This window comes from Parasteatoda tepidariorum, chromosome 4 (assembly GCF_982258835.1).
Source record: "Parasteatoda tepidariorum strain Cologne lab strain chromosome 4, Ptep-v5.0, whole genome shotgun sequence".
NCBI classification, from domain to species: domain Eukaryota; kingdom Metazoa; phylum Arthropoda; class Arachnida; order Araneae; family Theridiidae; genus Parasteatoda; species Parasteatoda tepidariorum.
The window spans coordinates 31847873-31874994 of NC_141758.1; the positions used below are offsets into that span (position 1 = coordinate 31847873).

The 27122-nt window shown below is 28.4% G+C and overlaps 1 protein-coding gene and 1 non-coding gene across 2 annotated transcripts in view; both read right to left on the reverse strand.

Annotated features, from left to right (window-relative positions):
• Window positions 1–27122, reverse strand: part of LOC107453307 (dynein axonemal heavy chain 3) — a 109723-nt gene that overhangs the window by 1785 nt on the left and 80816 nt on the right. The window contains exons 59-74 of the mRNA XM_087162125.1: window positions 26621–26701; window positions 26381–26542; window positions 24775–24935; window positions 24464–24621; window positions 23058–23212; window positions 22774–22980; window positions 22090–22206; window positions 21334–21424; window positions 20645–20751; window positions 19126–19269; window positions 17851–18014; window positions 15863–16016; window positions 10677–10805; window positions 9685–9950; window positions 1542–1630; window positions 256–377 (exon numbers count right to left, since the gene is read on the reverse strand). Of these exons, the coding sequence (XP_087018251.1) occupies window positions 256–377; window positions 1542–1630; window positions 9685–9950; window positions 10677–10805; window positions 15863–16016; window positions 17851–18014; window positions 19126–19269; window positions 20645–20751; window positions 21334–21424; window positions 22090–22206; window positions 22774–22980; window positions 23058–23212; window positions 24464–24621; window positions 24775–24935; window positions 26381–26542; window positions 26621–26701 (2307 nt within the window). The remainder of the gene's footprint in view (window positions 1–255; window positions 378–1541; window positions 1631–9684; window positions 9951–10676; window positions 10806–15862; window positions 16017–17850; window positions 18015–19125; window positions 19270–20644; window positions 20752–21333; window positions 21425–22089; window positions 22207–22773; window positions 22981–23057; window positions 23213–24463; window positions 24622–24774; window positions 24936–26380; window positions 26543–26620; window positions 26702–27122) is intronic.
• TRNAI-AAU (transfer RNA isoleucine (anticodon AAU)) lies at window positions 4799–4872 on the reverse strand. Its single transcript has one exon. It is a non-coding gene; the product is annotated as a tRNA-Ile (tRNA).

Genomic DNA, 27122 nt, shown 5'->3' on the forward strand with positions numbered 1-27122 from the left:
TAAGCATGGTGATTTATCTAATAGTATTAAACACAAATATCAATTGATTATAGAGAAAAAAAACTGTTGCTATGATGTAAAAGAAATATAAAGTAATAATTTCATCACCCTTTATTAATCGTTTCAAATGTGACCTATCTGTATTTAATTATTTTGAAAGATTGGAAAGTGTCTGCTATTGTTTAAATATACACATAATATCACATGATAATGTAAAAAAAATGTTTAAAATATTCGAATAGTAAAACAAATCACTTTAACATAGGCTCCATCTTCAGGTTTTACTTCAGAATCGGATTCAAAGTTCTGCATTTCAAACTGATAGCTCAAGAAGTCAATTGGAATGTGATATTTTCTTGCATAGTTTTGAGATATGCCTGAAATAGTCAATTTGAAAGAGGAGTAAGAGTTAAAAAATAATACACAAATGTATTTCACAAAAAAAAAAAAAATCAGAATATATGAATATATATAGTATTAAGACAAATGTACAGTGAGCAAAAAAAAAAAAAAAAAAAAAAATAACTGATAAAAAAAAAAGCTGACCACTCTGAATAAATTTTCATCTAATGATCAGATCTTTACTGTCCAGAACTCAATCTTCATGATTTGAAGGGGTGAATTCAAATATGCTAACTAATTAGTGTCGACGATATTTTAAGTTACGAAATCAGACACAAAAGCGCACTTCTTTTGAATAAACATGCCTTTATTCAACAGATTCAGATTTCGAACCCCCAAAATATAGAGGGTGGCACAATCTGGGAAATATGGTCCCCATAGTTTGATCAGGAGAGCATTCGAAATTTTGGACCCCTTAATTTTAATTTTACTTTTTGCGTATTTCACCATACCTCGGAAACAGTTTAAGCGAATTGAAAAAATTTTGCACACAATTATAAAATTCGTTTATCCAAAGAAAATTTCATGCAAAAAATAAATTTTAATAGATATTTAATATTTATTATTACTTTATTTGATAATAGTAAGGAAAAAATTTAAATGCATGCTACATAATTTTTACGTCATTTTAAATTATGTAATTTTACATGGCAAAGTACAAAATTTGAGCAATATCGGTTGAATAGTTCCTGATAAATCGAATTTTAAATATACGACTTTTTAAAAATTTGATTTCTCAGGAAGTACTCAACCGATTTCGCTCAACTGCATGCTGTAAAATGGCGTAAAAAATTGTAAACCTTACATTTCAAAAATTTTCAATTATTATCAATTAAAATAATAATAAATACTGTTAAGGGATCCAAACTTTAGACCACTCTCCTTGCGAAACTATGGGGATTACATTTCCCAGATTATTGCGGCTACACCCCATATTTTGAGGGTCAGAAATCCGATTCCATCGAAAAAAAGGCTCCCACAACTTTACTAACGTTCGAACCAAGAACCTGAATTTTTTGTCAGCGGATGCTAAGGGAAATCTTAGAAGGATAAAAATTAAATGGATACGAAACTGAACATTAGTAGTCTTAAACACAAAATTGGGTTGGCTGTTCGACGACGGTTATAAAATAAAATACCTGTGAGAAAAGACTGGGTGAAGAAGAAGCCAGATATCCAAAAAACGTTAGGCGTTCCTTCTTCTATCCAGGTGTTAAAAAAATGGAGTCTGCAAAAAGAAAAAAGAAAAGAAAAAAAAAAGAAAGAAGAGTTTCACAAAATTTTTTAAAAGCAAATATATTGAACAATACAAATATAAAAAAAGTACCATAACTCTACCTTTTCAAAAGAACAATTTAGATAACCTACAATAATTTTACAGTTATTCGCTTGTATCCTTCTAGGCTTCGAATCTTGTCTATTTATTTCACAATAATACAACATATTCCTCTCGGAGGTTTTTCACTATTAAAAATATCAATTTCCTTAAATTTCAGATTAATTTTGATTACACATTAAAAACAGTTTTCCTAAATTTATAGATAATAATTTCTAGAAAACATTTAAAATTATTCTACACTCTATGAATTCAGTGGCGTGCGCAGGGGGGGGGGGGACCGCAAAAAAAGGCTACAATTCTATTGCATCATCTAGTCGAAGAAGACATACGATCAACAAAGCACACTAAATTTTAAATCTATTTGAGCCTCGGTGGCTCAGGGGATAAAGCGTTCGCCTGCAATGAGGTGAACTGGGTTCGAATCCCAGCGATGGCTGGTCAAAACAAACTCCGCATCCGGTTTACGGCTAACACAGTGCTGACGTTAATTATCCTTCGTGGTAGACGGATTGCTAGTTAGAGTCCTCTTGCCGTCAGGCTGACTGTGGGAAGTTCGTGGTCTTCCTCTCCATCTAACGCTAATGCGTGCCAGTTCCATAAAAAAAATCCTCCATGGAATCAAATTTTCCCCAATGCTTGGTCCAGCAGTTCTCTTGTCTTCTGGATTGGATTAAAAAATTACAAAGCTACGTAGTTGAACATTAGTAATCATAAACCAAAGAATTGGATTGGGCTGTTCCCTAATGTCTATAATTATTTTAAATTAAAATTAATCAATAATTATTTCAAATATCTATATATATTATATCTTCAATTCTTTAAATAATTATTTATATTAGGGGATATTATATAATATCCCCTAACATCTATAATTATTTCAAATTAAAATTAATCAATAATTATTTCAAATATCTATATATATTATATCTTTAATTATTTCTATAATATCCATAATTATTTTAAATTAAAACTAATTCTTTAGCACGTAAATATTTGACTCAAGCAAGTTATTTTAAGAAGAATAAATCCATTTTGTTACAAATTAGCCCAAGCTCTAGCCTTTGAAAAACTCAGTAAATTCGTACGAGAATCAATTAAATTAAAATAAATCAATTAAGAAACAGGAATTTTTTTGATGATCAATAAGGTTTAGAGGCTCCCGGATTATGTTCTATTCTTTTTTCCGGAGTATGCAAACGTATTCGCATGACACTGAATTGGAAAGACATTTTACTTTTCCAAAAAATAAATTATCTGAAATTCTTCAAGCATGTTATATTACTAATATCAACCCAGATATTACGCATAATTTTAGTTATAAATGTTACATTTATCCTTTTATAGATGGCAACACCATAACAGCTTTCTACTGAAAGTGATAAATATAAGTTATACGTTGTAAACATAGATGGCCCCACCATACATAGTGAAAAGTATAACACTCGAATGAAAATATTTTTTCCAAACAATTAATATTTAATATATTTTCTTACAATTAATATCCAAAAATTTTTTTCCTTCTGAAAAATAAATAAATACATAAATAAATAAGCAAATGAAATAAATAATATAGACAAAATAAAAAAATAAATAAAAAACAAGAGGGGAAAGCAATGAAATTTTTTTATGATCACTTAATTTGATTTTCATTGACTTACTGAAGGAAATCAAAAATTAGAAGAAAAAAAAGACACACGCAGACATACACATATATATTAGACAAAATTGTTTTTTTTATCTAAAACAAAATTAGAATTTATTAATTTTAGGATTGCTGCCATAAAATATTTACCTACAATGAATAAAACAAATTATATTGAAAAGCTAAAATCTATCACCAGCAATCTTTGGCAAAATTTTTCGAAAATATTCTTAATTTTAAAAGCGTATTTAAATTTTGATGTTCTAAAACTACAATTTTTGAAAACAAATAAAAATACTAAAAATAGATAATACTAAAAATGGAAATAATACAGAAAAAAAAAGTACTAGTAGTAAGTACCAAATAAAATAATGCTAGCAATCTAGAAGTAGATTTTTATTAAAGTTGCTTTGGGGCTATTGATCCTTTTCCTATGCACGATACAGACATTTAATAATTATTAAATACCTTACTGAAGAATCCTAAAATAAGTAAAACTTCTAAAAATGAAAAAAAGAAAATAAAGAATTACAACGTGAAACTGATCCCCCCGACAACTCAACTTACCGTAGTTAATTTCCTTGATCCATGGAAATAATTGAAAGAACGTAGATAAGAAGAAAAAAATTCGAGTATATATTTTGTTTTTCAGTTCAAAATTTTTTTTTTAGCTGCCCATTGTGAATTCGATCAGCAGCAGGGTCAGCAAACGACTATTTTTATTACATTTTATCATTCCGTTACTTAAATATATATAAGTGACACAATTATATTTTAGCCTATTTAAATTTTAATTATAAATAATATTTATAAAATTACTTACTAGTTCATGTTGTAACGTATCGAATAAATAAATCAAGAAACAAATTATTGAGTAACAAATTACGCTATGTTTATATTTAGATGAATATTTACAAAGTGAGTTTATTAAAATGAAAAATAATGAATTATTAAAAAATAAAAATAATTTGGCCCATGGGGGGATCGAACCCACGACCTTCGCGTTATTAGCACGACGCTCTACCAAACTGAGCTCATGGGCCACGGTTGCAAGAAATTTAAACTAAAAAATTTTTTAAATTAATAAATGTTAGAAGTGCTGACTAAGATCAGAGACAGCATATAATCAACAACATATAACGATCTCCCCCGGGGCCAGCAAACAACTATTTTTATTACATTTCATCATTCCGTTATTTAAATATAAATAATATTTATAAAATTATTTAAGCAGTGTTATTTAGTTCATAATGCAACCTATCGAATAAATAAATCATTGAACAAATTATTGAGTAACAAATTAATCTCCGTTTTTTCATTTCTTAATTCCATTCACATAAAATATTTAGATGAATATTTACAAAGTGAGTTAATTAAAATGAAAAATAATGAATTATTAAAAAATAAAATTAATTTGGCCCATGGGGGGATCGAACCCACGACCTTCGCGTTATTAGCACGACGCTCTAACCAACTGAGCTAATGGGCCACGGTTGCAAAAAATTAAAACTGGCAAAATTATTTTTATTAATAAATGTTAAAAATGCTGACTAAGATCAGAGACAACATATTAATAAGCTAAATACGTTACATTTTTCATGATGAAATGCTTCATAATTTTTTAACACTAAAATAAAATTATTTTCTGTCGTATTTTTTTGTAAGAGAAATCGAATCTTATTTTTAAAAGATTTTTAATGAAAATAAAACAAAATTATTATTTTTAAAAGAGTTAATCTTGAAAAAAAAAAAAAAAAAAAGATTTGCCATTTTCTAAAACGAAAGATTTATATTAAAATATAAAAATTTGCATCGGCCGGGAATCGAACCCGGGCCGCCCGCGTGGCAGGCGAGCATTCTACCACTGAACCACCGATGCTTATAACTCAACCAAACTAAATAATTTAAAAATCAAAAACAAAATAACTTTTTAATCATCGAAGTTCTTTATATTACTATTTTAAACAAATAATAAATAAAAAAATTTACAATTATTACTATAGATACAAAAAATAGAAAACACTTTTTACTGTTATGGAAATTTCTTGAAAATGTCCCGTCAAAGTTACTTTTAGTGGCTTAGGGTAAAACTATTTAACACTAGATGGCCAAGGAAGTCATTGACTGCTTTTTAATTTTAATTAGAAAAAGAATTATGTATATAACGACACAATTTCTTAGAATTTTGTGACTTTTTGTACAACATAAATTTTTTTTATTGTTAATATTTACTAGATAATAACTTGTTATATAACTGTAAATAACATAATAAATATTAAAAATTACTTTTAAACAAATTTCTTTACTCGTTAGTTATTCTTTCACAATCCAGTTATTTTGACTGCTTTTAGACATTATAGGTATATATTAAGTTTCAGTCTTTCTACAGTTAATAACTAACTGTAATAATAATAATGAAAAACGAAATAAAAAGTTTCATGAAATAATTTAAGTGTATATTTAAATAATTTTGGATATATACTGGAGACGAATTATGTTTTCTTATGAAATCGACTTTTATAATAATAAATATCTATTATTTAGCCTTTTTTTAAAATATAATTTTAAAAATTAATATTTATTTTTTAGCCTTTTTTAATAATTTAAGTTTCAAAAATGAATAAAACAAAAATAATTATAATCGAGAAATAAATAAATCGAGATTTTTTTTTTCTTTCTTTTCCATTTGTGCTCGCTTCATATCTAATTAAAGTAAATGAAATCAGGATTTTTTATGTTTTACAATTAAATTTTAACCTTGGTAAAAACGTAATTCTCTTTTGTCAAAAATCGCTGATTTTGTAGCTTTGATTAATTATAAACTATATTTTTCGGAAATGCAGGGGAAAAAATATTTTCATTAAATTTTTGTCTCGAAGGAATTTTTTCCCTGATGGCCCTTCACTGCCTCTGAAATTTTTTTAAAGGGCATCTTCCTTAAGATATAAATATTTAAACCATTCTCGAACATAATTTATTTTGGAAGCAAGTTCATTTTGTTCTTTACGGTTGGGTAATTTATTTAGGTCGCTCTAGAGCTGCGGTATGGGAAACATCCCTGTAACTACTATTCTAAAGACTTTTACTACTGTAATTTTTACATTGAAGAGAATAATTGGAGATCCGCACATGGAACATGAAACCATCATTAAAGCGACTGGTTTGCTGCACAGAGTACAAGATATCAACTTTGTTGTATTTCTCCATATACTGGATAAACTTTTTACCATTACATCCCCTGTGACAATATTAATGCGGTGAGTTGCAATCGACCAGGCCCAAGCAGCCCAGTTGCTTGAAATTTGCAAGACTGGCATCAGGAAATTGAGAGAAAATGTGGACACATCGTGGAAAAAAATATAGAAGTTGTCATGCACATTTTCCGAAGCTCATGGCATTGATACCGAGATCAATCGGAGACAAAGGAGAGTTCCCCACATGCCTGGTGAAAATTGCCGGGATGAAAGACTTCATGGAGAAGAATGACTTAAAACGAGTTTATATATTGTGGCTTTGGATGGTTTGAGCATTCAACTTGAAGATCTTTTTCCGGAAAAAAGTTTGACTTTGTACCGTCAAATGAGTATTTTTAGCGAAAAAAGTTTAAGATCTTAGACATTCAAAGCTACAAAAGATGACGTAGGCTTTCTATGCAATAAGTACGGTCTCGATGCTGACGAAGCCGTTAATGAACTGGAGAACTTTAGAGATCTTTATCTTGAATTGGGAGAAGATGACAGTGAAATTCATAAGGAATATCAAAATGCAGCATCACTGGACACAGAGGAAGAAAGCTCAGGGTCTGAAATTGACGAATCAGATATGGCGATTCTTTATAAGGATTGGAGGAAGTGTGGATTTTTTTCCCCACTGAAAGCAGCTTTCGAAATTTCCGCATTTCCTACAATAACATGCATTTATAAGATCTTGGCTTATCTAAGACCAGTCACAAGTTGTTCCGCCGAAAAAGCGTTCAGCAGGCTTAAAATCATCAAAAATAGATTGCGGTCCACCACTGGCACGAAGCGTCTTAACAGCTTACTGATAATTGCTGCAGAAAAGGATATATTGCAGAAAGTGTCGACAGATCATATTATTGATACTTTTGCCATGAGCTCGGAAGTTTTAAAGAAATTATTATTACCAGCCAGTCCTCTTGACTAAAGCATCAATAATATGATTTGTTGAGACTTTTTTAGATGTATCGTGTACGTTTTAACCCTTACAGTCACTATCTTTATTCAGCGATCAAAGACAAATATTTTTGTGTGTTCTGTGCTACTTTTTACCAAATTAAGGGAAAAATGTAAAAAAAAAAAAATTATACTTATCTATATAATGAAACATTTTTGTAAAATATAATGTGCATGTTTATTTATTAATTAACAAATATTTGCAACAAATGCATTATTTGCTTTGGTTACTTTTTTACATTGTTTATGAATGAGACTTACATATGCCTAAAAATTTTTTACAGTTTGAAAAAAAAAAAAAAAAACAATAAATATCAAGTTTTTTGTTTATTAAAAATGTCGTTTGCAGTGAATCAATAAATCTTGAATTTTTTTATTGTTAAAAAAGTATTTTTTTTTTTAAATGGGTAATGAAAATTTGTTTTAAAAAATATGTTTACATTCTCAACGGTATAAAGAACCATTTGCATAATTTTTTTGTTAAAAAACGGCGATCGACAGGGCTAAAAAAAGTCTCGAAATCATGTCCATTATAATGGACTTTTGCCTGAAAGGGTTAATTACGCTAAAATTCCCAACTCTTGTGATGACTGCTGCTTGCCATTTGCTGCATTGTTTGGTAACTTCAATAAACTTATTTTTTTTAATTATTAGTTTAAAACTTCAGAGCTCATTAATCTACAGGTGCCATCAGTAACTTATCATTTATTGTAATAGTTTTAGTCAGCCCATTTTCAATTATTTTTTGTGCCGTCTTTTTTAATTTATTTATTTTTGCTTTAAACATATTTTCAGCATTCACAATCAGGATCAAGGTCTGCATTTGTCATATTCTGAGTAGAATGCAAGCAAAGTAGCACTATTTCGAACAAGCTAACCTGGAAGGGGGAAGTTAGCAAATTTTTTTTGGGGGGGATGAATGCGCCCAAGAGCTTGGGGGGGATGGGGGCCACTGGGTACAGGGATCTGTAGAAATTTTCCTTCTCCTTCAGATCTATGCCTAAATTGAGAAAGTTGCCTCTCAAATGAGATTCCCTCTTCAAAAGATCAAAATTGTGATGGCTTGTCCTTCTGATTATCCCGAGGGTTGTTTCCCAAACCATCGCCAGTAACTCATTGTGCAGCTCTAGTGCACAATGAGCTTCTGGTATGTAAAGTACCTAACTACCTACCAAAAATAAATAGCAACTAACAAGTCAACATGTTTCAAACGCTTAAAAAAATAGACGCCCATTTTCAAGACATGCCAGACGTGAATGAGAAGAAACAAAAGTGATTAAAAAAAATAAATACTGGAAACTTTACGTGTTTTTATTCGCGATCGCAACACTAGAATACGTCGTCAGAGGAGAAGACCGGTTCCCTGTCTTAACCCTCTCACCCAAGGCCGTAGCCAGGATATTTTACGGGGGGGGGGGGGATATGGTAAGAAGCAAGGACAGATTCAGACATAAAGTAGGGGAAAAACATTGTAACGAATATTGTTTATTCTGTTGTTTGCAAAAGTTAAATTACTAATTAAAAAATATTACATAATGATTATTTTTCAATTAATATTACATAATAATTATAATTAATTTGTAAACAAAGTTTACAAAGACATGCGACGGGGATTTGAAGAAAATTTTTCGATTACTTTTTTAGGACAAACCGGAATATCTGGAAATATGCTTAATAAAGTTAGCCCTGTTAGGCTTTCTTCTTTAGTAGCATTTCTTGTTGCTGTTTTTACCCGTTTAAGAGTAGAAAAAGTTCATTCTGCAGTTGCTGTGTTGATTGGCAACGTAGCCAATATTGATAACAATAAATGTTTGAGAGAAAGAGACTGTCACATTCTGGTCTACTAAGGGGTTCACGCAGGTTCCACTTTGATGCCCATACTTCGATTTCTCCCATGAGGTTTTCGATGACAATGAAATCTGCGTAGATTCGGAAATTGCATAAATTAATATGCAGAAAAACAATTGATTTCGGGGGAGGAGTCTAACCGTAGGAAAGATGAGAAGCGCTTGAAACATATCGACTGCTATTCGCTATTTATTTTTGAAGCGAATGGGGTTTTTAATCAGGTCATAACATGAACACTTCAATAATAAATCTAAATTTACCTTGATAATAAATCTGCAATGTAGCTTCCAAGCGGCTTTAAAGAAGGATAAGACTTTGCGGACCACATAGCGGGAACTTTTCCAATGAGCATACAATCGAACACTTCCTCTAATTCAGCAGACATCACAACTAATCCCTTCACAGCCTTTTGCAAGTTTTTTAAGGATTCTCGGACGACAGATGTCAATCGGTTATACCGTATCAATTCTTGGCGCAACACAGTATTCATGGATTCAGTATATATCACAGGGTATTTTTCAATTATCTGGGAAATTAAAAAGGCTACCTATTAGAAACTTCAGAATTTTTTTTTTCTTTGTGAGACGTATGCTAACTCTCTTTGCAACAAAATTAACAACTTAATTTCACAAATAAACTGACGATGGATTTTTACTCTAATCGGCAGTATCTTTCGAGGCACACAGAATGCCTACCTAATCATCATAATTTGAGATATAAAGCGCACGGTATGTTTGCTTCTCTATATTTATATCTAAATTATCATTATCTATTTCCTGGCACAATTTTGCAACAAGCAGTTTCTGAAAAATAGTTATATACTATACAGTTTGTCTTCACGCAATTAACGCTAAAAATTTTTTTAGCAACATTAATTTGGTGGTTTTTCATCAGATTAAACTGTCATCAAATTAAATTTTAAAAAAAAAACCTAAAAACTGACAAATGTGTAGTTTAGAATTACTTAATTAAACTTAATTTCTCCATAGCCAACAAAGAGATCCGTTTATTTTCCACCAAAAGATATTGTGCTGTCTACTAATATTATAACTTCGAAAGTTTGTAAAAAGTACGAAAAATTAAACGCAACTAAAGTTCAACTTAATTTCCAAAATGGCGAGGGTAGTTAACTCAGGCGCAGAATATCACCATCGCCGATTTTCTAGCGTTCAATCTGAAATTTATATCAGTTTTACAAAATAGTGTCACAAAAATGTCGAATTTATGAAAGCAAAACATCATAAAATATTACCTTATCCATGTCAAAGTCTGCTGGAAGCTTTGCCAATATATCATCTGCAAGATCGTAAATCATATCACCTGAAGACTGGGCACCAGTCCCGCTCGATTTTCCTTGAGTTAATAAAATACCATCTAAAAGCTGAAAATAAATAAAACCGAAATGTCAAAGCAAGATTTGTGTGTGCATCTTTGACCAGTCATAATGCACTTCCAGTGCCGATTTTCGAATAAAAATTTAGCATCAAGTTTTTAAACGTTTGAGAAATTTGTAAATGGTGATCATAAGATTTTATATTCGTCCACAAAAAAATATTTTTAGCGCACTTAATTAGTGTTTTCTATTTATGGGCATTTAATTGAAATATCGAGTTGTAGACGAGATCCCCGAATTTTATTCTACCGATTTTTCTTGTCTATTTACAGTCAACAAAACCTCTACAACGCTATGAATTCCGAAATTCATGTTCTAAAGTTTATCTGCAGAACGTGTTGTAAAATATTTGTATTCAAATGTGGCGTTATTTCGTAGGTTTACAAGTTTTAAAACGTAAGAATGTCTAATACTACAATACATGATGAAATAATTGCGCTTCCTTTTTCATTAGCGCGACAGCCCTTTGTGTTCCTTGGCCTTCATTAAACATCCATTTCAAGCTGCTTTATATTTAGGTTTTTATAAATAACTGCGCTACTAAAAAAAATACTTGAAATTAATTTAATTAAACATTATGACATAAAAATCAATTAAATAAAAAAATAATTCTGTAATATTAACTTTAAAATCATAAATATTCTTGATTTAATTTTTTTTTAGCTTATTATTTTGGAATTCTATTTCAAGTAATCAGTTTTATAAATTTACTTCAGAAATTATTTTTGAATCGCATGGACTCGGAAGTTTTTTCCCCACTCTAACGAATTTGCATGAATAAAAGGGGGTCATAGCGCATTGTCAGAGAAGACAAAGAACAAGCTTATAATACAGACAAAAACAAATTTTAATGGTTATTCATTTTTGACTGTAAGACATTTTTTTAACTCAATGCATTAATGGGATTCCTAGGGGATTTCGCAAAGCAGCGAGTTCGATTATCAATTGAGAAGCTGTTCTAATGGAAAATGAGGTCATTTTCACTGCAGGATAGCCGAACAATGTGATGTTTCAGCGTCATGGTATAATATTTGAGCAGATTACATCAGCCGTCATCATGTAATACTTGAAGGAATTGCATCATCCTCTTCGTCATTGAACGGCGCCAGCGAATCCAGACGGGAAAACTCTCGAATTTATAATTAACTCTTAACTTCTTCCATAGAACAATCTAATTTCACATTCACATACGATTCGGCAATACTGCGCGAAGGCAGCTCTCACCAATCATGTCACTGTTAAACTTATTTCCTTTTTTTCTTATTAAATGTTAAGTCAAATTATTGAATTATTGTCGTTATTTTATCTTATGCTCCACAAACTCCTACATATATATATGTAGATAAATTCTCAATTTTTGTTGATTGGCTAATGGTAGAACACATAAAAGTTACTATTATTTAACAACAACATTGTACAAAATTTTAGAATTATAAGTTAATTAATATCTTCTGAATTAATATCTTCTTTTAATTAAATAAATCATACTTCATTTTAATGCAATTGCAATTTTTATATACAAAATTCAATATCGTCGAGGAAGCAGAAGATATAAACTTATGAAGTTTCGTACAAACATTAAAAAAAATATTAATTTTTACCACAAACCGATCAACAAATTCTGTAATATTTTAGAAATTTTTTAAATGTCAGGCAGTTTTAGTCTATTTTCCCCAGCTTCAGGTCCATTTAGGCAACAGAAGACTCAGAGTCTGACGATAAATTCTTTTTGGAGATAAATTATGTTTATGATGTTGGTGATAAATTCTATTGTCAGGAATGTATCATTATTCACCAGAGAGAAAATTAAGCAATAAGCTAGTCATGGAGTGATTACAATTTTGATTAACATGAAATTCTTCTACTAGAGGTCAGGATATGCAATTGAAACTTACATTGTTATCAAGCGCGGCTACTCCAGCATAGACTTGAGTAATCAAGCTAGTTGGAAAGTTGTCAAAATTTTGACTGCATCTTCTTTTTTCAATCAATTTTCAGCCCCTCTCAAAAGCAAATTTAAAAAAAAAATATAACAACTAAGAAAATTAAATTTTGTTTTAAGAAATTCGTCGCATAATGTTTACATAAGATTTTAAATTTTGAATAAGTTACAGATTATTGTTGTAGTCTTATTTTATTCCAAAACTAAAATTTAAAAATTCTACTCTCACAGACACAAAAACATGTTAATAAAAACTAATAAAATCAAACTTTGGTAAAAAGTGTTTGCCTATCCTGTTAAAGTATTGGAAAACTCAACATTCATGTTTGGTATGAAATAAATGCTTAAATTAGATTTTAAATTTTGAACAACTTTCAAATTATTGTTGTTATCTTATTTTATTCAATAACCAAAATTGAAAATCGGACAACAATTCCGATAATATGTCCTAGAATTATTTTCTTATACAGTTGTGTTTTCCTTTCCTTTTTTCAAAATAATTTTTTTAATTTATGTGTAATCAGACACACATTTATGGTATCAATTTATGCCACAGCTCAAATTTGTTTTAAGTTTTGAACTTTAAATTAGGTAAAACTAATTAAATTAACAGAGGTTTGATTATGATTCATAAAAGACTCTAGTGAAGAAAATTAGAATAATAACAAAAATTGAAAAAGCAACAAAAATAAAAATATAATTTATTATCAAATAATATATACACAGTAACAAAAACTATAAGTACAACTGATAATAGAGACATAAAAAAAAAAACATTTCCCAGAAGTTATAAATTTGTTTAATAAAATTGCATATTATTAAATTTATTTTAATTTATTAAAAAACTAATTACTCACCTCTTGCTTATAAACCAATACAAATTGCTACTTTTGCAAGATTTCATAAAAACAGATATTGAGTGTTATGAATAATAAAAGTAAATCATTGTACAATGCTGTATATTCTAAGATTTTATTGTAAAAAATTGAACCTCATAAGTTTATATTCAGAATGACACCTAAATCTAAGTGTTTGACCCATGAGGATATAAACACATAAATTAAATCAAGTTGCACATGAATTTGCTAATTATGTTTTATAAAAATGGAAATAAGAGTAATTTAGATCGTATGATGGATTTAGGTAAGTCAGCTTCCAATCACTAACATTTTCATGGTGTATTTTTTACTTGAATGAAATAAAATAAAATACAATGAAAGTCCAAAGAAACTGACTTTATGTGGATTAACACAAACTCAGATTACTGAGTACTTAGACCGTCCTGAACGCTACATTTAAACATGACTATTATTCAGCGAGACATTAAGCATTCACATATTAAAAGAATACACTTATATAGATAATTACATAATATATAACGAACAATTTACATGCAAATGACAAACTCTTTCAGTTCAATACTTAATATAATCCATAAGAAAATATATACATATATTGTTTCTATTTAAACAAATAATTCATCTAGTAATGAAATCTATTATATTTTAGATAATCTTAAACTATTTCATGCTTGAATTTATTTGGAAGTATTTCTTTAAAAATTTTGAAAAGATAAAAAATGGTGTGAACATAACCCCATTCATTGCAATATCTAGAGTGAAATATAATTTTTCTGGTGTTGAAATTGTATTTTTACCTCAGGAATATAATTTTCTATATCTTCGAAACTAAGCATTTCTTTCCCTTTCAAAAGTATTTCCTTTAAAAAAGCATTTCTTTCCCATTTTTTTCCCTTTCCTTTTCAAAAATTTTATATTTTCCATTCTTTTAAGGTTATAGAACTCTCTGGACAATCTGAAATGTGCCCTTTGTACTTATGACATTATCAAATTACAATGTTTTATACTAAAAAACATAAAAGAAAGATATATATAACTGAAAAGAAGTTATTAATTAAATTGTGCTCTTAAAGGAAAAACTGTTTTGTAAGTACCGTTTTTACTTGAAAAAATAATAAAAGTAAGAATTATTCAACAATGTTTTTTGCAAGAACAACATGATATTTAATATTGCCTGGATTTTGATGATTTCTAAAAAATCCATAAAAGTAACTTTAAAGATATCAAAAGTGCTTTAAAAAAATAAAAATCTCTTTATAATCAAAAAAGAATTTAAATTCAAAACATTATTTCTTTCCATAATAGATAATCTATATACATATATATTTCTCTGATGTGGCACCATAAACTTAGGTATTTCTCTATCTATGGCAACACTATAGTTGTTATTCATTTTTTTAGTAATTTAAGTAGCATTAAAAAATTAGTTATACGTTAAGCTCTTATTTAGAATTATTTTGTATTTTTAAAGAAATATGAACTTAGTTATGAAATAATTAGTTAGATTTGTTTTTGATCCTTTTCGAAATGTCTGTAGAAATTTTAAACATAAACGGTGCTATTGTGCCATATTCTGTCATACCAAATATTGGTGATGGAGGTTTCTTTTTTTGAGTAATAGCATATATATAATACAATATTCAAGTTATAAACCAAAAGTAACACAGCATGTAATGGTACGTTGAGATGAGTTATCTTATGACCATCTCAATCTCATTTCACAACAGAGATTAATTTTATTACTTCTACTATGCTTAAAGTTCCAACCTCATATTTATAGTGGTGGCTACTTACCATAATGACATGTGTCTTAATGACTGTCACAGTTAATGTTAATAAATCACTAAAATTCAATACATAAAGAACTTTGGTAATATCGCCAACATCTCTGAAATATTGTTTAAATTGAAATCAAAGTAGTTTTGTGTAGGCAAAGCTTTCAGCAACAGTAAGGTGGTTCAAGAATTTAGTTCATAAGTTGTTGGAGCTAATTAAGGTGTTAGGATTTTAGGAGGGGGTAGAACAATTAAATATTTAAATACAGTTACGACATGCAATCGGCTTGGTTACCATTAAAATCTACATGGTGTACTGGATAATTTTGAAAGGCTGGTTGACAAAGGTTGTAAGTTGTTTCAAAATACATAAGTTTAAAAAAAACTGAGTTGCATTTTCCAGTAAAGTACTAGATGCTAGAAAGATAGGGAAAAATCACCTGGATAGAAAAAAAACTGTCAACAAACCTGTTGAGTTTCTTGGTTGTCTTTGGAAATATCAGCATTTTCATGAAGTCCAAATACTTCAGGGTGAGGAATAATCGGCAAACTCCGAATGTATTGTATGAAACCTTCTTGTTCAAGATCACTGGGAGTATGATAAAGCCCACTTTCAGAGAACCTAGAAAAAAAGTGTTTTTATCTTTTAAAATATTTTTAAGGAAAAATAAATGAAAACGAATAAATTTATAGACATTATTATGATAGTTTACGAAGTGGGAATTATACAAATGGCGAAAACTCAAAGGCAGGATTTAGTTTTATCAAATGAGTATTACAAATATTCAAATTCAAAATAACACAATAATTTTCAATAAAAGATAATTCAATTATGTAATTAAAATAATTCAACCATATGCTTGTAAATGTACGTTTTTAATTTTAACAACTGAACAAAGATTAATGAGGGATGCCACTCAAATCTGGAAAAAAAATTCCCTGTGTTTTCCATGTAGATATTATACACAATATATTAAGAGGAAACACACTATCACTGCGCTTTTGTGTGAGCTATATTGTACTAACTATACTAAATTTAATTACTGGAAAAACTTAGAGAAAATAGGTACAGGTGAGCATATTTAAAACAAATAATGATAGAGTAAATTAAATTGTTTAGTATAGCTGAAATAAAATCCTTAAATATGCTTTAGCTTTGAGTAGTCACCATTTTTTAAAAGGCAAAAATAAGAAACAAAATTCTCTGTATTTTTCAAGTTTGAAAAGAAAAACTAAAAATTCTCTGTTATTTTAGGTGATTTTTAAATTCACTGTTTTTTCCAGGTTTTCCCTGTGGAGTGGTAACGCTGTTAATAGTTTGATGTGTATAAATTTCAGGCTAAGCAATAGCTTTTTGAGCTTATTTAAAAAAAAATTTCTTTTTGAATTCAAATGCATTTTTTTATATAAAACTTAGTAATTACTTAACATTTTGATTTTTTTATCATGCGCAAATAAATTTTGACTAAGTATAATAGCTCATTGGACTTTTAAACGATTTTGTCTTTAATTTAAATTAAAAGTATTTCTTTCATGATTACTTGACAATTTGAATAGGTTTATGTTTCAGAATAAATTTTGACTAAGCAATACTTTATTGATAAAAAATTTTTCTTACCAATGTCTTTAGCTGAAATTAGACATATTTCTTTATAATTACTTGTTTTTTGGAAATCTTTTTGATGCTTCAGAATAAATTTTGACAAAGCAATAGCTTACTGATTGGATCATAAGCTTTAATTGAATTAAACATATTCCTTTTACTGAATTTTATAATTATTAAATGCTTTGATCGATTTCTAGACGTATTGTGCATGGACAAACTAAAGGTCTGATTTCTTAGGACAAGCGCCTTATCTGAGCGTCAGCAGGATGTCAACGTCCCGCTGATGCCAACAAAATATTGGTTTGTTAGCTCAAGGCCTGGTTTCTTAGAACTAGTGCCTTATTTGGGCGTCAGCGGAAAGTTGAGGTAGAGCTGACGCCAAAAAAATACTTTTTTGTTAGCTCAGCTTGAGCAGTCGGTCCAACGCAGACATTATCTCTCATTGCGCATGCGTTAATAACGTAAACAAATATTTATTTTGATTTTGTATTGATTTTGTTATTGTCGACTAGTGTTTTAGAGAACAAATAATGACTTTGTCCAAGAAAAAACACATTATAGCTGAGTTAAATGAAGAATGCTATGTTTAATGTCAAAATCAAAATCTTGGTTGATTTCAATGTGCTGTTGGATGTTGTCCGCCATTGCTTCTGTGGTTAACATCACGTTGTAATCCAACTGCAGTTGTAGTTCAAGATGAACGTTCAATGACGTATACTATCAAACTCACAAATGGACCAATCAGAGGTTAACGCTGATTTCCAGCTGACGGCCTCCTGTCCTAAGAAACCAGGCCTTAAGAAAAGGCAATAGTTACAAGTATTGGTTCACATAATTTAAAAATGCTCACTTATAATTGTCATTGTCTATAATTTTAGGAGTGTAAGCAAGAGACAGCAAGGAAAGTAAAAGTCTGCGATCTTTATCATCTGTTACTCTGCCACCATAATTACACTCTCCAGTTAGATAAGTCAGAGCTTCCAATGGTACTTCTTCATAATCATTAATAAACATCTAAAACATATATTTAAAGTTTTTTCAACAGCTCTTTCGAAGAATTTGTTAAAAAAAGTTATTAATAAATATCAGATATTGAAAGAATGACAATAATAAATATTTATGCATCATTAGATTGTAATAAAAATACACATTTATGTTTAAGAAATATTATTTACAAATAATGTAATGTAATAATGTAATGTAGTTTAAGTCAGATTTATAAAAAACAGTCAAATGTCTACCCTTTCCTAGAAAGATTTTTGAATATCTTTCAAATAATAAGAATGAAATCCAATTATCAATTATAAACACTGTTTATCAATAAATTTTTTATAGCCTTAAAATTCTTTAACAATAAACTTTATAGCATATTTTTTAAAAAAATAAGTCAAATGTTTTTTTTTATAAGTAAATTATTTCAAGTTTTTGAGCTAGTTTTAAAACTACTCATTTCACTTATTTGACATAATTGTGAAATATTATTCAACAATATTTGATAATTGCTTCCCAGAATAATGTCAGATAGTTGGAGCTTCATTATTAGAAATAATGCAAAACATCACAATAAGAATTTTTTTTTTTAAAAAATCAATATTTTAACAAAAATAAATGGTTGCAAAATTCTTATTAAACTAATACAACACATTTTCAAATTAGTTTTCGAAATCATATAACTTAGCACAAAATTAATTTTTCTAAATATTATAAGCTCTTGATAGATATTTTTAATTTGTATTTGTTTCTGAAAGTTGTTAGAATTGCAAAAAAAAAAAAAAAAAGAAAAAAAAAAACCCGTCTTAGAATCATTTTCATTATTTGATTTGTTAGGCCAACACATTAGATGCACTACTAAGTAGTCTTCTATATATAATGATCACTACACTAGTCTTCTACCAATAAAGCTTGAAACATACACCTGACATTGTTTTATGATTTCCTGGCACTTAACAAAAAAAAAAGGTTTTAAATATTTAAATTAACTATAAAAGTAATGTCAAAATCTCCCATGTATTTTTTATCGCTACACTTACAGATAAATGAATGCATGGAAACAAGTAAATAAATTTAATTTTATCAATTTTATTTTTATTATAATCATATTAAGTGTTGCTTTTTGACTACTCACTTGTAATTGTGTCAGGCTGATTCTCAAATCTGATTCATTGAATTCATATGGTATATTCCAACCTAAGGGTCCAAATTTCCTACGTTCCTGAACTAATGCATGGAAGAAACATAAACCAAACAGAAATTTTCTCCATATTTTGGGCTAGAATGATCGAAGAGTAAATGAATTGTAATGAATATTGAAAAGTAAAAATATGTGTATTTCATATAAGTACAGTAACTCATTTTGATAGACACAGAATAGAAGCAGTAAAAATACCAAAGTTCATATTTTTTAACAATTTTTTTATTTTTATTTATATCAGTTTTATTATTTGTTTTAGCTGAATTATTTAATAATTATTTAGCCATAAGAGTCCATAAATAAGGTCACACTTCTTTTTCCATATTATTAACCCTATCCTTCTCTTCGTCACTCTTTACCATACCCTTGTGTCACATGTTATAGTATATTACCATATGTTAAAAATCATATTTCACATAACCTGTTAAAGATCATAATTCAAATTTTATTTTTAAACTTTTATTATATTTTTAATAACGTTTGTAAGCATGACAATAATGTTTAGATATGTACTTATTTTAATGAAAAAAAAATTGGACGAACAATACAAATCTGATAATTTTAAATATTTTTATTTAAACCAAAAGGAGGAAAGTTATGCTACTTGTTGCCCCTTCATCCTTATAGCCACATTTTCCTCCCCTTCAAGCATGACATCTTTTATGAATGGCCCTAAAGGTTTTTAAAGCGATTAAATTAAACAAAATAGAATATTACTAGCCTGAACATTTGGATAATATAAATTTTCTACAAAGTAACATGAAGAATTGAATTCTTAATATTAATTGAATTCTTAACACAAATAGTTATATCAGGGCATCTTTACTTTTGAAGCTCAAAACTTAATTGAAGTTTCAACGCCAAAAATAAAGTTACCTTTTCATTACTAATTTTTTCCCATCAAATATTGTTTTATCACATCACAATGTAATAAATCATGTACAAAAAAGTGATTTATAGTGATTATGTAAAAAAAAAAGTGAATTTTCATTCAAGTGAATTTTTAATTTTCAGTGAATTTTTTCATGATTTCAGCATTATTATCTATAAAGTGTCAAGTGGTAATGGTGTACAACTTAGTATTTCACTTTTTTCTCATATCTTATAACATTTTCAAAACAGAAATATTAGCTTCACATTTTGTCACTAAAAAGCAATGTAAAAGTTCTCATCTTGTAGAACATAGACACCTAGTAATACATAGAAAGAAGTTTTATAAGAACAGTTGCAGATCTTACACAGTTGAGAAACACGCTGATTTTAGTAGAACCATGAATATCATAATCAATTGACTAAATTTAGTCTAATTTTGTTTATTAGTAGGGGATTATTATTATTGTTATTATTTGGGTTTATTATTATTGTTAAATGTCTCTTTAATACAATGCAGAGTGTATGTTATTAAAATAAAAGCTAATGTCAAATATAGATATGAAAAAATTTACACACAAACCTTATTACAGCCATCATAAAAAGATGGATTAGAAATGGGATCACTCAAATAAGAGCGCAATAAGTTTGCCCTTAATCCTTTTGGAGGTTCATTTGTCATTTTGATACCTATTAAAAACAAAATAATATTATTTTCAGAAGTTAATATTACATAATTTTTCTATGCAATGGAAATATTTACATTTAAAAATTATATGATATATTTATTTAAATAAATACTTTCAAGTATCAAGAGTTTTTAGTTTCATAATGTACATATCGCTCCATCTTATTTTTTTTATTCATTCACAAGCTTTTCTATCCTCTCATTTATTTGCTTACTTAATCTATATTACAATTATTATGCTGTTAGACTAATGTCCTTTTCAGACTAATGCTGAGAATAATGTTGCCTATACTATAAATAAATATATCTTTGGGTAAACCAAACAAAAACAACTCCATATAGTAATTAGCCTTTAAAATTATCATGAGCAATACAAGCATATTCTCATGCACTAAATCAAGAACAACTGCTTTTAAGAAACAAATTTCAAAATGAACTTTTGTTATAGTAACAATTGTTATTGTGACATGATATGTATTACAGAGAAATATTAATAATCACAACACTACAATTGAATTTTATATGAAGAATTTATTTTAAAAAAATCTAGAGAAAATTAAAGTATAAAATAACCCATTACTTACCATTTTGTAATATTGAAACTGGAAATGAGTTTGATGGATAACTAGTTAACCACAGACGAAAATTCAAATCTGTTTTATCAGGGGTTACAGCCTATGGAATTGCAGAATTAAAATATATCAACATTTTGCCTTATGTTACTTTGGTATTACTGAATATTTTTGTTCATTATCATAAAAATAAAAATTCAGATTTAAAACATACATTACTTAACTAACTAATGAGATTATAAGTAAAGAGGCGTTTCAAGATAATCTAAATATATGTAGAAAGCAAATATGGGAGTTAAAGAAATAGATATTGAAAATTTCCTGTGGTGTTGCTGCGTCACATTTCTTTTTTGATTTCAGCAGCTTATTTGTATGTTTGCTCGAAATGTAAACTTAAGTGTTCAAGTCAACTAAGTTTTCATTTGTTTTTATTCTAACTGCAATGGCATTTAAACTCTTAAATTGATTAATCGATTTCCTGACATAGATTCACTTTTAATAACTGCAATGGACAGTAATTTAGTTTATTACAGCATGCCTTCTTAGTGTTAATTGATAAACGTTCCTCATGGAAATTGGTGACTCTTCTTTGAGTGCTTGTTTTTTTTTTTTTTTTTTTTTTTAAATTTTTATGCCTCCATCTCCCCACTGTGTGCTTGGAATTTCAATATATTTTAGAGATCCAAAGTCTAATTTATAATGTCATAGGTGTCAAAAGACGTGAATCAAAATGTCATAAGACGTAAATATTTGAAGATAGAATGTTACCTCATAACATATACTTTCCAAAGTAGTCATCCAACTTGAAGCTAAATGGCAATTCTGTAACACTACCCAAGATCCATCTTGAAGTGCTTTGTCAATCATAGTTTTAGCGATGGGGCCCTATGAAGTTGTTCAAAATTTTAATCTAATATAAGATAAATAGTAAGTTGCAATTCCTGTTAAAATTTACATTAAATAACCAATAAATAATAACATTGTTTTTAAACTTAGGATAAAGGTAATGATAATTGTTTCCAAAAATAGGACAAACAAAAATGAAATGTGGAAAAGATCTTTGAAACAAAATTATTTATTCACACGAAATCCAATATAAATATTTAAAATGATCAAAATAACATTTTATATGTGAAATTAAATACAAGTGTGAAACACTTGTTAATATATGCTTTAATTTTTTATGATACAGCAAATCACACATTAACACATATAGTAAATTTTCTAATAAAATTAACTTTTAAGTATACAAATTTCATAAGTTTATTGACGCTAAATCATCAATTTGTTAAATATATACTAAATTCACAATGAAATAGTACGAACAGTTGAACACAAATAAAGTGAAAGAAGTAATAATTATTAATTGAATAATTTTCTATCCTAAATACTTGGATTTTAACAATATTTTAAGCAATTAAATTGAGATATTAGATAAAAAAAATTATTTACTTGTCCTTGACCCAAGGAAATGCTCTGAATTCTGTTGGCTTTTAAACCTATGTCTGATCCAAATTTTAAAAGTGCAGCCATAGGATCAGCTCCAGGTGACAAAATGAATATGAGCGGAGTACAACAATTGGAATCAGCATATGAACTAGCCAAATCAAACGTAGGAGGCTCAATATAGGCTTGCCCAATATTATCTCGAACAAAATTCTAAAAGAAGAACAACATATTATAAATTATTGTAAATACCAAAAATCTACTTTAGGAATAGAAAAAAAAAACAATACCTGAACAGCTGGAATTAATTTGTCAGGCCTCAAACACCTCAAAACAACCATTTTGTAGAGACCTGACAAATCACTGAAAGGATCTGGATATCGGATTTCATGAGGTTTAAGGGAATCATAAACTTTTTTCCATTCCGAAACGTCTCTTTGCAAACCTTAGAAAAATTAAAATAAATTAATAAAAATCTTAAAATGAGCAATTGCACATGCATGAGAACCAACCCTATGCACATGAAAGAAAAAAAGCCTCAATAACTATTGATACAATATTCTGATTTCAGACCTCAAAAAGGCTGTTTTCCTTGGTCAAAGAAATTTATTGCTAAATGTAAATTAAATTGTAGTCATAGTGCATTTTTGATCTCAAAATCACACTCATTCAATCAACTCTCATTTAAAAATCTCAAAAGTATTATGAAAGAAAAATTAAATTGTAGTCATAGTGCATTTTTGATCTCAAAATCACACTCATTCAATCAACTCTCATTTAAAAATCTCAAAAGTATTATGAAAGAAAAAATTATTGTTTATAAGAAGTTCAGTAATGAGACCTGTTGAAATTTTAACTTTTTAATTATTATTTTTTTCCATTTTAAGTCATATTTCTAAGATAAGCAAAAACTTTTGCACAGAGATAATTGTAAAATTTAATTGTATTTATTATTTTGCTTATTAGTGATAGAAATATACTTGAATTATAGAGCATAAAAGTTTTTGCATTTGATATCTGCTGCACATACCCAAATTAAAAAAAGGACTTATTAATATACTCTCTAACTAATTTTATATAAATTTTGGCCCGAAAAATTATTTTATACATTATTATTAATTATTACATTTTATAACTACTTTTATAAAATGTAACATATCTTTTATCATATTATTCAAATGTTTATAGTAAATAATAGAATAAATTATAAGTTTTAGCAAGATAATTCTAGTTACACAGATAGTTAAATGGCAAGATAAATAGATATTTGAAACTTGGTGATGTAAACTTTCTAAGCCTCAAAATTACCCTTTATATTCTACAATAATAATAACCAGTTTAATAATTATGAGTTGAAACAATCAAATTGATAAATTAAGCCATTGTTGTGGAAAACCAGGGACCCCTGTGAGGGTTTTCAAACCACTAAACTCAGCAGGCACGTAAAGCTCACCTAATATTCTTCTTCGTACTATTGGTTTGAAATTACCTTAATGATACTTTTGCATGATAACTGCTTGTTGCAGGGGTACTTCACTTTTTTCTCTAAATATTTGTTCACATAATAGAGAGATTTGTGTAACAAAAGGCAACAAGTTAAAAAAAAAAGGCCAATGAAAGTTAAACATATTTTATGTATGCATAAAGAAAGATATGTTAAAAAAAAATTAACAGAACACATACACTGTTTACTTACTTTCCATTAAGCCATTTAAATTAGGCAAATCAGATGCCCGAACTATCTCAGACCAAGAACGGTCAGTCAGCCAGTCAGGAGCAGGATTAGGATGCGGATTATCGAATGCAACACCTCCAGTTAATAAAAACCTCCAAATCTCTTCATTAATGGCATTTCTAAAATGTTCATAAAAAATAAAGAACTAAAATCACTTTTTGTGATGAATTGCAGAAAGAGAAAATTATTTGCTATAACCAGATAAAACTACTAAACTTGAAATTTAACTTAACTAGTGGTTATAATAAAATATAAATTGAGTAGGAATTTACCTGCCACGTAAGATACCAACACAGAGAAGAAAAGAAAAGAGTAATTTATCCTTTTCAAAGAGAGATCTGCACACATTTCTGTAAATACTTGCAGTAAAATGTTCATTAAGGTTAGTAATACGTCTAGGTACATCTGTAGATTTAGCACTGTTATCTATAGACTAAGAGAAATGGAAAGGAGAAGTAAAGAGATTTAGTACTGTTATCTACAGACTAAGAGAAATAGAAAGGAGAAGTAAAGAGATTTAGCATTGTTATCTATAGACTAAGAGAAATAGAAAGGAAAAGTAAAGAGATTTAGCACTGTTATCTATAGACTAAGAGAAATAGAAAAGAGAAGTAAAGAGAGGAAGTGTATTTACACAGTTTAATTTACATGCCCTCATCATTTTACTAAGTGGAAAGTTTACTTATATTGTGCTAAATGAACTATCTAAAGATTGCAAAAATAAATGCTTAAAAAATATTTTAGTTTCTGAAAAGACTGTATAAAATATTTAATCCTATTTTTAATATCTTCATAACGAAAAGCTATTGTAGTTGTATACAAAAGATTTACGACCAGGAGTTAATTTTCAAAATTTTAACACACACTATTTTAAAACTCTCACACATTTATGGAAATTGGGGGTATTCTATTAATATAAATTAACATCCTCATCTTGCTTAATATGCGTTGTTTCATGGATTAAACTGTACACAGTGTAGCTGGCTGGTAATTACGGTAATGGATAAAATACCTTTAGTCATAGTTTCAAAAAAGACTGAAGACTGCTCATCAAACTAAGTAAATTTAATATTTCTGGAAGGACCAGAAGAAAAGTGATCGCATGCAAGAAACAATTCTTGCATGCGTAATCATGTTAAAAGAAAAATGGTTGCATGATTTTAAAAAACTTCCAGCAAAATTAAGCATATTCCAGCTGAAAAGGGTATTGATGGCAGTAAGCGTATTATTTCAAGAAGTTAGACCGAAAATTTATTGAAAAGGATCGATAGTCTTAAACTTTTGTACACATTTGTAGAACTAAAATAAGAATCAATCAAATATATCATAATCACTGATGATAACAAATGATTATGATGTAATTTATTGACATACATATAATTCATATTGTCCTATTACTTTTTGTATGTGTAAAAATGATGATGCTAATTTCTCAAGATACTATAAATAACTCCTTTCAAAAAAGAAATATGACATTGTAGTTTGGTATACTGTACATACCCTCCAAAAAACTATGGAATTTCCGTGGTTTTAGAAAATATGTTTCCTAGTAGTAACTACGATATTACAATGATGTTTTCAGAAATTAAAACTTTAAATTAGAGAGTTAAAATAATTTCAGTAACCAGTACGTACAAATTATTTAAACAGTTAGATGGAAGGTCAGATGTACCTACGCTGGTATTAAGAAGCTCTGATAAACATTAAAAAAAATTCTATTTAATTAAAATATTTTACTTGTAGTTGGTTACCACAACAAAAAAATATTTTGCGAAAACCTCTAATGTTGGAGGGTATAAATACAACACATAAAGAACACTATAAATTAATTTTAAATAATTTTCTTGACTATATATAAAGAACATATGGAACGTGTACCTGATGATATAGTGAAATAAACCATGATAGTGAATATTGGTACATGGGATCAATATTACTCAAGCTAGAAATGCAGAAGAACAATATTGAAGAATGTATAGCTACTGGTTGATACCCGTTCCTTACAAAATCAATCTCTTCTTTGGTCTTTTCTGATACAATCTGGCAAAAGAAACTACTATAAGCTAAAATTATCCAATAAAAAAATTCATATTTGAGAAATTATTTTCTTATTTTTACCTCTTTAGCAGATATCTCTTCTGATAAAATTTTAGACGATGTTAAAATTTGACAGCCTGTTTCATCCTCTAGAATATTACCCTGTAAAAAAAATTCATATACAAATAAAAATGAAACACCTCTCATAATTTATAACTACTTATTTCACACTTGTAAGGTATTGTATGTCTGATTGTAGGGTATCATAATAATCAATTCTATGCAATTTCCATATAAATGATTGAACAAAGCTAGGAGAATAGCTAATTAGCTGTTTGATATAAAAATGGGTAAAAGGTGCAAATCACTGAGTTGAGATTTCCAGTTTGATAACAAAATGATTGGCATTATTTAAAAAAGTAATTTTTAATTTTGTCAAATTATGAAAAAATCAATTTTTGTAAAAGACCCTTTGAATCTATGATATTTTTATCAATGTAAATGAACATTATTCAGCTCAGACTATGAATTGAGAATCCATAGTAGTAAGATACACAAAGACTGCTGCTGTATGGATCACTTA